This window comes from Cebus imitator, unplaced genomic scaffold, assembly GCF_001604975.1.
Source record: "Cebus imitator isolate Cc_AM_T3 unplaced genomic scaffold, Cebus_imitator-1.0 Scaffold20, whole genome shotgun sequence".
NCBI lineage: Eukaryota > Metazoa > Chordata > Mammalia > Primates > Cebidae > Cebus > Cebus imitator.
In genome coordinates this window covers 10847446-10861009 of record NW_016107335.1, presented here as the reverse complement: position 1 = coordinate 10861009, position 13564 = coordinate 10847446, and the positions used below count along the sequence as shown (strand labels likewise).

The 13564-nt window shown below is 39.9% G+C and overlaps 2 protein-coding genes across 2 annotated transcripts in view; one reads left to right on the top strand and one right to left on the bottom strand.

The window, feature by feature from the left end:
• ITIH2 (inter-alpha-trypsin inhibitor heavy chain 2) overlaps positions 1 to 4057 on the top strand; it is a 41666-nt gene extending 37609 nt beyond the window's left edge. Inside the window, exons 20-21 of the mRNA XM_017521154.2 lie at positions 935 to 1046; positions 3757 to 4057. Of these exons, the coding sequence (XP_017376643.1) occupies positions 935 to 1046; positions 3757 to 3904 (260 nt within the window). The 3' untranslated portion in view covers positions 3905 to 4057. The remainder of the gene's footprint in view (positions 1 to 934; positions 1047 to 3756) is intronic.
• A 1112-nt stretch (positions 4058 to 5169) lies between these two features.
• Positions 5170 to 13564, bottom strand: part of KIN (Kin17 DNA and RNA binding protein) — a 27227-nt gene continuing 18832 nt past the window's right edge. The window contains exons 9-12 of the mRNA XM_037735280.1: positions 13304 to 13372; positions 12040 to 12139; positions 9503 to 9603; positions 5170 to 5502 (exon numbers count right to left, since the gene is read on the bottom strand). Of these exons, the coding sequence (XP_037591208.1) occupies positions 5440 to 5502; positions 9503 to 9603; positions 12040 to 12139; positions 13304 to 13372 (333 nt within the window). The 3' untranslated portion in view covers positions 5170 to 5439. The remainder of the gene's footprint in view (positions 5503 to 9502; positions 9604 to 12039; positions 12140 to 13303; positions 13373 to 13564) is intronic.

The following is a 13564-nucleotide window of genomic DNA, read 5'->3' as shown; positions in this document are numbered from 1 at the left end:
GGATGGTCTCGATCTCTTGACCTCGTGATCCACCCGCCTCGGCCTCCCAAAGTGCTGGGATTACAGGCTTGAGCCACCGCGCCCGGCCTCCATCTCTTAAATTAAAAAAAAAAAGGCCGGATGCAGTTGCTCACACCTGTAATCCCAGCACCTTGGGAGGCCAAGGCAGGTGGACTGATTGAGTCCAGGCGTTCAAGATCAACTTGTGCAACATGGTGAAATCCTGTCTCTACAAAAAATTAGCCAGGCGTGGTGGCTCGGGCCTGTGGTCCCAGCTACTTGGGGGGCTGAGGTGGGAGGATCACTTGAGCCCATGAGGTAGAGGTTGCATTGAGCTGAGATAGCACCACTGCACTCTAGCCTGGGTGACAGAGTGAGATCCTGTCTCAAATTAAAAAAAAAAAAAAAAAAGAGAGAGAGAGAGAGATTATGAGCAGCACAAATGAGCTCCCGGGACCCTCCTACCATCACCACTCCTTTTTCCTCTCAGCTTGTCTTTTTTTCTTTTTCTTTTTCTATTTTTTTGAGATGGAGCCTTGCTCTGTCACCCAGGCTGGAGTGCAGTGGCATGATCTCAGCTCACTGAAACCTTTGACTCCCTGGTTCAAACAATTCTTCTGACTCAGCCTCCCGAGTAGCTGGGACTCCAGGTGCGCACCACCATGCCCGGCTAATTTTTGTATTTTTAGTAGAGATGGGTTTTCACCATGTTGGTCAGGACGGTCTTGAATCCCGACCTCATGATCCGCCTGCCTCAGCCTCCCAAAGTGCTGGGATTACTGGCGTGAGCCACCGCGCCTGGCCTCAGCTTGTCTTTCTACCCTAGAAATCCTGGAGAGTGGACCACAATGTAGCATGGAGCCAATGATGGGCCTGTCTTTTTATTTAACCTATGACTTTACATGTAAATCAATGTCTGATTCTGTTTCTCTAGGCCAGTTCATGCAGGAGCCAAAGATACACATCTTCAATGAGAGACCAGGAAAGGACCCCAAGAAGCCAGAGGCCAGCATGGAAGTGAAAGGACAGAAGCTGATTGTCACCAGGTAGGCCTCGAGTGCAAGGACAGTGACGAGAAGGGCTCGTGTTAGAATTGCACCCACACAGCAAAACAGAGGAGCAAGAAGCATTGTAAGCACTACCTACATCACACTAAACAATTCATTAGGAATAGACACACACACAACACTTGCATAAAGACACTTCCGATACCGCACCTTAGATGCAAACAATGACTGAGCATCTGGGTGTCATGCAATGCCAAGATTCATCTGTTGTTCTCCTCTTCATACATTAGAAGCCCTTACGAGGACTTCACGGATTGGATAATTGGACACATTGATCAAAGGAGAGAATCATAAAAACACCTGTTACCACAGTGCTGTGGAATGAACGTAGATTTTTACATCAGGGTAGAGCCTGCCTTTTGCACACAGATCTCTGACTGCTTTTTTCGTAGCTTTTCCTACGTATACCACCCCCATATGCTTCATCTGAAGTGAGAACTGAGAAACTTGTAATGAATTCAGAGTGTAAAAGTCTTACAAATCTTCATATTTTTTCCCAGTTCTTTACAGTTGTCTCGCCCATGCCGAATTTGATCTCATCTTAAAGCAGTTTATCCCTTTTTAGAAGTTTTTTTTTTTTGAGACACAGTCTTGCTCTGTCACCAGGCTGGAGTGCAGCTGTGTGATCTCGGCTCACTACAACCTCTCTCTCCCCAAGTTCAATCGATTCTCCCACCTCAGCCTCCTAAGTAGTTGGGACTAAAGGCATGCACCACCACACCCGGCTAATTTTTGTATTTTTAGTAGGGACAGGGTTTCACCACGTTGGCCAGGATGGTCTCGATCTCCTGACCTTGCAATCTGCCCACCTCGGCCTCCCAAAGTGCTGGGATTACAGGCATGAGCCACTGCGTCCGGCCCCCTTTTTAGAGTTTTTACAAAGCAGCCAACTTTGCTTTATTAGAAAGGATTCTTCATGCACACAAATGTCATTGGCTTTGACATACTTAATTAAACCATAACATTACAATGATAAACCATAAAATCATAGTAGGAAGTACTGCCATGAAAGTAGATTTGTGAACTAAAACAATAGATTCTTGGTATCGGTTTACAGAAGGAACGAGGTACCAGTGGGTATCAGTGAGCATGTGTCACAGAAGCAATGGTGAGCACAAACTAATAATGTTAAGTTATCTGAAGCTGGTAAAAGAGCATTTACTGCCAGGCATGGTGGCTTATGCCTGTAATCCCAATGCTTTGAGAGGCCAATATGGGAGGATCACTTGAAGCTAGGAGTTCAAGACCAGACTGGGTAGGATGCCATCTCTACAAAATAAATAAATAAAAATAATTAGCCAGGTGTAGTAGATTCTGCCTGTAGCCCCAGCTACTTGGGAGGCTCAGGTGAGAGGATCTTTGAGCTCAGGAGTTCAAGGCTGAAGTGAGTTATGGTTAGGCCACTGCACTCCAGCCTGGGTGACAGAGTGAGACCTGTTTTATAAATAAATACATAATATATAAATAGACCAGGCGTAGGAGTTCAAGGTCAGGAGTTCGAGACCAGCCTGGCCAACATGGTGAAAACCCATCTCCACTAAAAATACAAAAATTAGCTGTGCATGGAGGCACATGCCTGTAATCCCAGCTACTCGGGAGACTGAGACAGAAGAATTGCTTGAACCTGGGAGGCAGAGGTTGCAGTGAGCTGAGATTGCGCCAGTGCACTCCAGCTTGGCCACAGAGCAAGACTCCGACTCCGTCTCAAAAAAAAAAAAAAAAAAAAAAAATATATATATATATATATATATATATGTATAAATGCATTTACTATAGTGACAAAAAGTAAATGACGGGCCTCTATTTGATCTACCACAAGCTCCTTGCAGTTTGCAACTGAAACTGAGCTGTCCTGTGGGCTGGGGACAGTGATACACTTACAAGGCTCATTCATGCAACGTGCCAGATCCTTTACAAATTGTTGGCTTCTTTGCCCTTCAAGTGGAGGGCATGAATCCGCTCAGAAACAGCAGGTATCACCCTTAAACACACAGAAAGTGCAGTTAAGGGGCACCTCCAATGCATTTTTTTTTCAAGAGAGTCTTGATCTGTCGCCCAGGCTGGAGTGCAGTGGCATGATCTTGGCTCACTGCAACCTCCACCTCAGCCTCAGAGAATTGTTCAAGTGATTCTCATGCCTCAGCCTCCCAAGTAGTTGGACTACAGGCGTATGCCACCACACCCAGCTAACATTTTTTAATTATTATTTCTAGTAGAGAGAGGGTTTCACCATGTTGGCTAGGCTGGTCTTGAACTTCTGGCCTTAAGTGATCCGCCTGCCTCGGCCTCCCAAAGCACTGGGATTACAGGCATGAGCCATCCCGCCTAGCCACCAACTCATTCATTAAGTGACCTGTGAAGTCAGCCCCAACACTGTGGAGTCTTTGGTCTTGTTCCTGCCTTCTTTCCATTGGCTACAGTTTTCCTTGCTGGAAAAGTCCATATGGGTCAACTCTAAGGGTTCTTTGAGTTCTCAAAGGACACTCCACTGATTCTCTGTCCTTCCAACACCAAGCCCTAGATTTGGTGTTTCACATGACTTGGGGAGCAGCAATAGGTGGGGGGTGGCAGATGTGGGTGTCAGAAGGAACATGAAGAACAGCAAGGAAAAGAGGGGGTCTTGTGTCTAGAGGTGCCTGGCCAGCTCTGCCTCAGTCTCCCCGTAATCACGTGCATTGCTTCCTTGCAGGGGCTTACAGAAAGACTACCGAACTGACGTGGTGTTTGGAACGGATGTCCCCTGCTGGTTCGTGCACAACAGTGGGAAAGGCTTCATCGATGGGCATTACAAAGATTACTTCGTGCCGCAGCTCTACAGCTTTCTCAGACGCCCTTAAAAGTTTATAGTTTGGGAAATTATATATATATATAAATATACATTTTCCCCCTCACTTTTGCAGATATCCTTCGGTTTGAATAATTAAAACGAACCAGGTATCATTTATAAAGCCTGTAAACACAGCTGAAGAAAATAAACATTTTGCAAATGAGCTTTTAGGATTCGAGACCAGCCTGGGCAATGTAGTGAGACCCTGTCTCTAAAAATAAAAATATTAAAAACACATAAAACTGTCTAGTTCCACATTGCTGGTGGGGCTGTAAAATGGCACAGCCGCTCTGGAAGAGTCTGGCAGAATTGAGCTTCTGTCCACATAAAATCCTGTAAAGGGATGATCACGGCAGCATTATTCACAATAGTCAAAAAGTAGAAACAACCCAAATGTTTGTCAACTGACGAATGGATAAACAAAACACGGTACATCCATGCAGTGGAATATTACGAAGCCATCAAAAGAACTGAAGTACACCTACACACTACCACGTGGATAAGCCTTGAAAACGTTACGCTGCCTGGCGCGGTGGCTCACGCTTGTAATCCCAGCACTTTGGGAGGCTGAGGCGGGTGGATCACGAGGTCAAGAGATCGAGACCATCCTGGTCAACATGGTGAAACCCCGTCTCTACTAAAAGTACAAAAATTAGCTGGGCATGGTGGCGCATGCCTGTAGTCCCAGCTACTTGGGAGGCTGAGGCAGGAGAAATGCTTGAACCTGGGAGGCAGAGGTTGCGGTGAGCCGAGATCGTGCCATTGCACTCCAGCCTGGGTAACAAGAGCACAACTCCGTCTCAAAAAAAAAAAAAAAAGAAAGAAAGAAAACGTTACGCTAAGTGTAGGAAGCCAGTCATAAAAGATCACGTTATATGATTCCATTTATATGAAATGTCCAGAGAGGGCAAATCCACAGAGATGGAAAGTACATCAGTGGTTGCCTAGAGCTAGAGCAGAGGAAAAAAAACAGGGATTGACTAGGACAGGGTTTCATTTTGGGGTTTGAAACTGCTTTAAAATCAGACAGTGGGGATGGTTGCACAACTCTGCAAAAATACTAAAACCCACTGAACTGCATGTATGTTTTAAATGAGTGATCTGTATGGTATATCAATTATTACCATAATAAAGCTGCTTTTACAAATACAGTTTGACATTTAAAATTTAATTACACTTATAGTTCAACTTTACTACTCTACTACTGAAAATATAAATTTAGAGTGTATGAAGGATTTCCTCCAATTATATGATTCTAAATTGTCATATATAAAACACTTTACAACATTCTTTAATGAAGATATAAAATCATGAAGTAAATTACAAAGGAAACAAAAATAAGGACAAAATTACATAGTTTTGATACTTTGTGAGACATAATTAAATTTTTCTCAAAGTTTAGCTGAACAACTATACAGTAATATTTTCAAAAACCTGTTTCTTTTATACAAAAGAATACCCTAACACAGTAGAGTCTCATAATGCCTTGGTGAACACCAATTTGATGCTTTAAGATTTTAATGCATTGTTAACAAACTTTCAAACTCAGGCAAGCTTAGAAATGTCTTCATATTGAATTCCTTCAACTCTGCGTCCTTTTAAAGGGCCCTACAAATTAAAATAATTTAAGAGAAGGTTAAAAACACACATTCGTAAAAGACAAAAAAAATGACACCACGCTTATGGATACAAATTTGCCTTCTCCGTATCCCTAAAATACCATTAAGGTAGTTAACACTTCTATACATCTATGAATTTTAAGAATAATCTATGGCATTCTCCAGGAGGCTGAGACAGGAGAATTGCTTGAACCTGGGAGGTGGAGGTTGCAGTGAACCAAGACTGCGCAACGGCAAGACTTGGTCTCAGAAAAATAAAAAAGAATAATCTATGGCATTCTCATTAAGAACTACCATATTTTCTTCGTGACATCTGATATACATTATCAATAGATACTGTGGCAGAGACCTGCTAGCTGGTCAGTATCACCTCTGCTTCCTGGATAAATAGCTCATTTCCTAGCTCCTTTGTGGTTAGCTGTGGCCATGCATGGGGCTCCAGCCCATGGAAGCAAACAGAAGTGATGGCCTAGGCACGCTATCCCCAACACACCTTCTGCCAAGCTCCTTTTGCCTACCCAAAGCACACAGACCTGGCATCTGGAGATGCCACTTGAGGGCAGTAAAGCCACTAGTTGGAAGGTCTCTGGGTTCACAAACCACTACTGACTGTATTATCTCTACCACCTTAAATCCTTTATGAAAAAAAGGGAAGACATTTTAAAAAGTGGTTGACCTCTGGTTCCCTCCCTCTTGACAACGACTATACTTCCCCCACTAATTTTACTATGCCAAATTGAGTTTTAGATTTGATCTCAGGGAAAAAGAATATAAAACTGTACCTTAGAAAAGAGTTCCCTGATCAAAAATACCCACTTGGGTTTTTGAGAGTGAAACGTTAACTTCTCCCATGTTTGTGCCACTGTCCATTTGGGGTTTCCCTTTTTTTATAGGAAATATTCTTTTGTAAGCATTACAGATACTCAAACATGTCTGTCGAGGTTAGCTGTGACAGTTACACGGGTCTAGATTATAACAACAGTCTAAATTTATTTTCTTATTTCATATCCAACAAAAAGGGAAAGAAGAAAACTTAATTAATGAAAGATATTTTCTATCACAAAAGTAGATATAACCTGGGAACACAGAGACTAAGAATATGGGCTGTGGACCTATACTCCCCAAATTCAAATCTCACTTTCAACAACTGATTTAACCTCTCTGTCCTTCAGTTCTGTATCCCATTATCTCCCAGTGGGGATAATAGTAATGTCTCTATGATTGGGTTATTGGGAAATATAAAGGAGTTATTTCATATAAAGTGACTACACCTGGAATTTAATACAAGTGAGAGCTTGATAATTTTCAACTCTAATTATTATTTAATCTTTTGTTTAAAATTTGAGAGTTGGGCGGGGCACAGTGCTCATGTCTGCAATCCCAGAACTTTGGGAGGCCAAGGGAAGTGGATCACCTGAGGTCAGGAGTTCGAGACCAGCCTGACTAACATGGTGAAACCCCGTCTCTACTAAAAATATAAAAATTGGCTGGGCATGGTGGCAAGTGCTTGTAATCCTAGCTATTCAGGAGGCTGGAGCAGAAGAATTGCTTGAATTCGGAGGTGGAGGTTGCAGTGAGCTGAGATCACGCCATTGCACTCTAGCCTGGGCAAAAGAGCGAGGCTCTGTCTCAAAAATAAATAAGTAAATAAATAAAATTTGACAGTTAATCCTCTCCCTTGCAAAATATAACATGATGATGATGATAATGATGACAATGATGATGACTCTAACCCTGGACTGAGATTTTAACATTTTTTTACTGCTTCTCTTAACAACAAATAATTATCATATTTAAGGGAATTAACTTCCCAGATAAAGTATGACCTAGGTTGAATTTTTCATTATCATGTTTAATGGTCTATGGTCAATTACATTTTTCTGATAAGAACTATAAATCTGGAGAATAAGGGAGCCAGACACTTAGGTTTATAGGACAAATAGCTGAAAAGCTGAGGCTATTTAGAAACAATTTATTAGATGTTAAAAATTTGCTTAATAAATGTATAAATTTCAAATATTACCAATGACATAGAAACTTAAGATGCCAGAAATGATAAAAACAACCACTTGCAAAGTTCAAGTGACTCAGAAAAAAACACAGAAACATGAGACAGATACACGCACATACAGAGCTTTCTCTAAATTTTTATTTTTAATGAGGGCAGGCTGAAAAAAAGAAGAAAGAAATTAGGAGGTAGATTCCCTTCTTCTTTTTTTTTTTTTTTTCTTGAGACAGAGTCTTGCTATGTCACCCAGGCTGGAGTGCAGTGGTGCAATCTCAGCTCACTGCAACCTCCACCTCCTGGGTTCAAGTGATTATCCTGCCTCAGTCTCCCAAGCTGGGACTACAGCCATGCACCAACACGCCCAGCTAATTTTTGTATTTTTCATAGAGACAGGGTTTCTCCATGTTGGCCAGGCTGGTCTTGAACCCCTGACCTCAGGTAATTCGTCCATCTCAGCCTCCCAAAGTGCTGGGATTACAGGTGTGAGCCACCATGCCTGGCTGGTAGATTCCCTCTTCTAAAAGAAGTACCTGTTGCTTTGCAATCAAACAGAAAGGCTTTTCATGTGGACTTGCTCCTAGGTTCTACCTCAGTACAGAAGATGAAAGTGGGTCTACAGTGCAGAAGGTGAGAAACTAGCTCTTGATGAATGATACAACCTGCAAAGCAAAGGTATCGAGGTGGAACTTAACACAGCCTCAACAGTGATCAGCTGTTTCGTGTTTCCCTGAGATGAAAACATGAAACAGGATCTGCATGTGATAGTGCAATGAAATTAATAAGGCAAGTTTCATGTTTGGTCCATGCAAAAAAAAAAAAAAAGAAAGAAATTAATAAGGAAAGGATAAGCAAGTTGTCAAGGAAATAGTGGATTTTCTATTGCCTTATACTGATTGAGTCAGAGAAAATCTGACAGTTTTTTGTTAAAACTCAATCTGCTAATTTAGTCAGACTGACACATTCCTCAACGCCAACTAAGAGTCCTATTTTCCTTTTCTCCCCCTTAGTTTACATAGTGAATAACACTTAGCAAGTAACAGTTTCTAGATTAGCATTGCGAGGATCAGAATTCTCTGAAATAAGGACCTAAATGGTTTTTCCAGAAAACCTTCCTAGACACATATTTTGTAACAGGTCCATGGGTTTAGGGGGCCTATAAACTCCCCAAGAGAATAAATAAAATTTGGCAATTATGTGCAATGTTTTGAAGAGTCTAAAGTTTCATTAAACTCTCTAAGTATCTATGACTCCCAAGCTCCCCCAGAAATACTAAAACTGACTGTACTGGAGATGAAAAATTCTTTTGTTTAGCAGAAAGGAGACGCATTGTAGTAGCTCAGAGTTCTGAAAGGAATCTTTCTTTCCAAAGATATCTTGGGCCTCACTCATAGACCTGTCAGTGAAATATCAGTCCTAAGTCAATAAACAACTTTATTTATATGTCAGCGTTCTTTAAATTACTGTATTGATCTCTGCTACCCTCATATCCTTTATGAAAAAAGGAAAGACATTTTAAAAAGTGGTTGGCCTCTGTGGTTACCTCTCTCCTGACAGTGACTATACTTCCCATACCAACTTCACTATGCCACATTGAGTTTCATATTCGATATCAGGGGAAAAAAGGATACAAAACTGTACCTATTACACACACTTTCACAAAATACCAAGATTGGAAAGGAACAGACCAAATATTAGTGGGGTTTATTGTTGGGCTGGGGAATTATGGTTAATTTTTATAACTATTTATATTAAATTATGCTTTTCAGGTTTTATGCATCAGTACACATTTCTTTTGTAATCAGAAAATAAAATACTTTAGCAATGGCAGAGTCACTGGAGAAAATAAGCTTATGGATTTCCAAATAGTATAGAAGGCTAACAAAAAACTCACATTCTAAAATAAAGAACAATCCAGTTAAAAAGAATTACGGCACATTTTTAGAGCATTTTGAAATTTTTGTCTTTCTGTAAACAAACTTACAGTTTCAATGACTATAGTAGCTGAAAAAGTCTTCTCATTGATGGATTCTAGGGTACCTTCATTTCCTCTGTAGCCTCCATTTAAAACTAGAATTCTTTTTCCTACAATGGAAAAGAATACAAAACTTAACGCAAAGAAATATCTCCACTTTTCTTCTAACTTGTTACAGCAAAATGTACCACAGTGAATAAACATAATGAAAAACAAATCCCTTTTTCTTAGAAGTTCTCAATCATTTAAGAAGTGCGTAGTATTTTAGTGTGGTGTATGAATACTTGGACTACTTGAACATTGTAAGACTTCTCATTTTCCTCCCAATTGTCTGTTAAAGGAATATACATGTTTTACTTTTAGACTGCAAGGAATATAAGGTACTTGGAGAAAATGTTCAGAGTCCAGAAGTAATCACAGAAAATTTCGCAAATTTGTCTATTTGCAAAATTCCTAAGATGGTTTGGCAGTTTTATAAAAATTTAAACTTATGCCTACCGTGTGACTGAATCATTCTATGTAGCTACCCAAGAGAAAAGAAACCATATATCCACACAAAGCTCTGCACATGTATGTTCACAGCAGTTTTATTTTTAATATCCAAAAGCTGTAAATAAGCCAAATGTCTATCAACAGATGAGCAGATAAACAAGCTGGTACAGTAGTCCCCCCATCCCAGGTTTTGGTTACTCTCAGTCAACGTGGTCCGAAAATAGGTGTGTACAGTACAGTAAAACATTTTGAGAGAAAGAGGCCACATTCACATAACTTCTATTATAGTATATTATTATAATTGCTCTATTTTATTATTACTGTTCTCAGTCTTTTACTATGCCCTATTCATATTATTATAGGTATGTATATAGGAAAAAAATGGTACATATAGGGTTTGGTACTCTCCATGGTTTCAGGCATCCACTGGTGATCTTAGAAGGTATAGGATAAGGAGGGAATACTGCATATCCATACAATGACAAGAAAAACACAGCAAGAAAAAAGAATGAACTACAGATACACACAACCACATGGGTGAATCCAAAATAATTATGCTGAGTGAAAGCAGCCAAACCGGAAAACAGGACACATTTATATAAACTTAATTTATAGAAAAGTCTAGAAAAATATGAACTGAACCATAGTGACAGAAAGCATGGCAGCAGATGGCTAGGAAGACAGGGGACCCAGGAGCAGAAGGCAGGAGGGAGGAATTAGAGAGGGAAATGAGGGAATACATTCATCATCTTGATTGTAGTGATGGTTTTACGGAAGCAGGCACATGTGAAAGCTTACCAGATTGTATACTCTACATATGTGTGATTTATTGCACATCAATTACACCACAATACAGCTAACACAAATTTTTCTAATCTGTAAAAAGCATTTTTACTCTAGGGGGAAAAAGAATAAAGAATATGATAATTGGAAGTTCCAGAGACCAATGTTATCACTGCATTGGCAATGAGAACTCCAGGAAGATCTTGAATCAGAGGCAAACGACCTGGTCAAAGTAGTGTTTGTATTCAGATATGGATAATTTTCCAAAAAGCAAAGACACCAAGGGGAAAAAAGCAAAATAACACAGACTTTCACTTGACTATCACAGAGAGCTAAACAAATATATCACAGGTTTAACATTCCTAATCTGAAAATCCAAAATTTGAAAAGCTCCAAAATCTGAAACCTTGCTGATAACATACCACAAGTGGAAAATTCCACAGTTGATCTCTTGTGACAGGTCACTGTCAAGATGCAACCAAAATTATTTAAAATATTGTATAAAACTACCTTCAGGCTATGTGTATAGGTATATATAAAACATAAATGAGGCTGAGTACGGTGGCTCACACCTGTAATTCCAGCACTTTGGAAGGCTGAGGCGGATGAATCACTTGCGGTCAGGAGTTCAAGACCAGCCTGGCCAAAATGGTAAAACACCGGCTTTACTAAAAATACAAAAATTAGCTGCATGTGGTGGTACATGCCTGTAGTCCCAAATACTCAGAGGCTAAGGCAGGAGAATTGCTTGAACCTGGGAGGTGGAGGTTCCAGTGAGTCAAGATCATGCCACTGCACTCCAGCCTGGGTGACAGAGTGAAACTATGTCTCTAAATAAATAAATAAAAATAAAAATAAAATAAAACATAAATCAATTTTGTGTTAAGACTTGGATTCCATCCCCAAAATATCCAATTATATATACGCAAATATTCCAAAATCCAAAATTGGAAACGCTTCTGGTCCAAGGATTTCAGATGAGAGACTCTCAAGCTATAACCATAAGCGTAATGTAACAAATGTCATCCATATATGTCTATGTTTTGCCTCCGGAAGAAAAAAAAAGTATTTCAGGAAAAGAAGATACATTCACACCACAAAACAGCTTCATCAGAGAGCCGGTAAACTACGACACCCTTGAAGCCAAATAGAGATGAGTTACGCTAGTGGTTAATATTGCTGAAACAGAAAAATAACTACAACCATCAGTTTAAGAATGGAACCACTCATTTTAAAGGCATATGTATTAAACAGTCTGCAAACAGATTTACCTGGTGCTGGAATTACTGTCTCTAAATGAGTCTGGTCAAGTTTCAGCTTGTCTCCAGAATCAATCATCTTTACAACAGCTGTATATTTGTCAATTACTTCCTGTCATGTAAAATGAACACTTTTATAATTAAAGAAATATGTGCACAGTTAAAAGGACAAAAGTAAATGAAATGAAGACAAATAAAATACCAGTCAAAAGACAGGAGTAACTCCTTCTGTAAACGGCACAATTTTCTAGATTCCATATATGATTTCCAAGTCTATCGTTCTCAATAAAGAACTCAATTCAAAGCTTAGTTAAGGTTTTCATCTGGAAAGAATAACAGATCGGCGGTCCTAGAGTAAGACTTCAAGCAATCCAGCAAGAGGGGTAGTTTTGCCTAGCTTAATGTACAGGGGAAGAAGTGCAATTGAGCCAGGCACAAGCTGGGTGCTGGAATAAAATTAAATTTAGGAAAGGCAAAAAGGGAGAAAAGGCCTAGAATGTTGATACAAACTTTAAAATCCCAGAATAGGTCAGGTACGGCAGCTCACACCTGTAATTCCCAGCATTTTGGGAGGCTGCAGCGAGAGGTTCACCTGAGGTCAGGAGTTCGAGACCAGCCTGGCCAACTTGGTAAAACCCCATCTCTACTAAAAATGCAAAAATTAGTGGGGTGTGGTGGTGGGTGCCTGTAATCCCAGCTACTTGGGAGGCTGAGGCAGGAGAATCACTTGAACCCGGGAGGCAGCAGTTGCAATGACCTGAGATCCCGCCACTGCACTCCAGCCTAGGCAGCAAGCAGAGCCAGATCCTGTCTCAAAAATAAAAATAAATTAAATCCCAGAGTAGTCAAAAGATAGTCTCTCAGGCACAACACAAGAAGTCCTCTTGAGACCTCTGAGAGTATAATTATTAGGCTGGTGTAAAAGTTAATTGCTGTTTTTGCCATTACTTTTAATATATGGCCTATCATTAAAAATTAAAATACATTTTACTGACAAGCAAGGCATGTATGCTGAGGTTTTAAAGAGGTGTTGACAGGACTTCATACATACGATCTGTCCTAGTAAGAAAACAGACCAACGTTAAGTATAATACTATGGATGAAAAAGAAATATTTCTCCAACAATCATGAATACAGCTTCCATTTAATGGAATAATCAAGAATTTTAGACACAGTACTTCCCTACTAAGACTTGATTTTCAAGAAATACCAAAATAGCTTCACTCACTGACCCTAGCTTTTTTCACAAATTTCATTTGTAATTGCATGTCCTTACCTTTACAATACCCTTTTTCTTATGATATTTCTCTCCCAGTTTTTTGGTTATAATTTTCACAACAATTTCCTAGAAAATAAAAAGACAACAAAAAGATAAAAGGAAAGACAGAAATTATTGTTTATAATTTACTTCTTCCTTTTAAACTATGTTCACCAAAAACCAAAGGAAAATGTAACTGCTTTGCCAAAGAAGAAATGCTGGAGTTCTCTGCCTTCCCAACGATGGCAAACATTTCCTTAGCAATCTTTTATTCCTTCT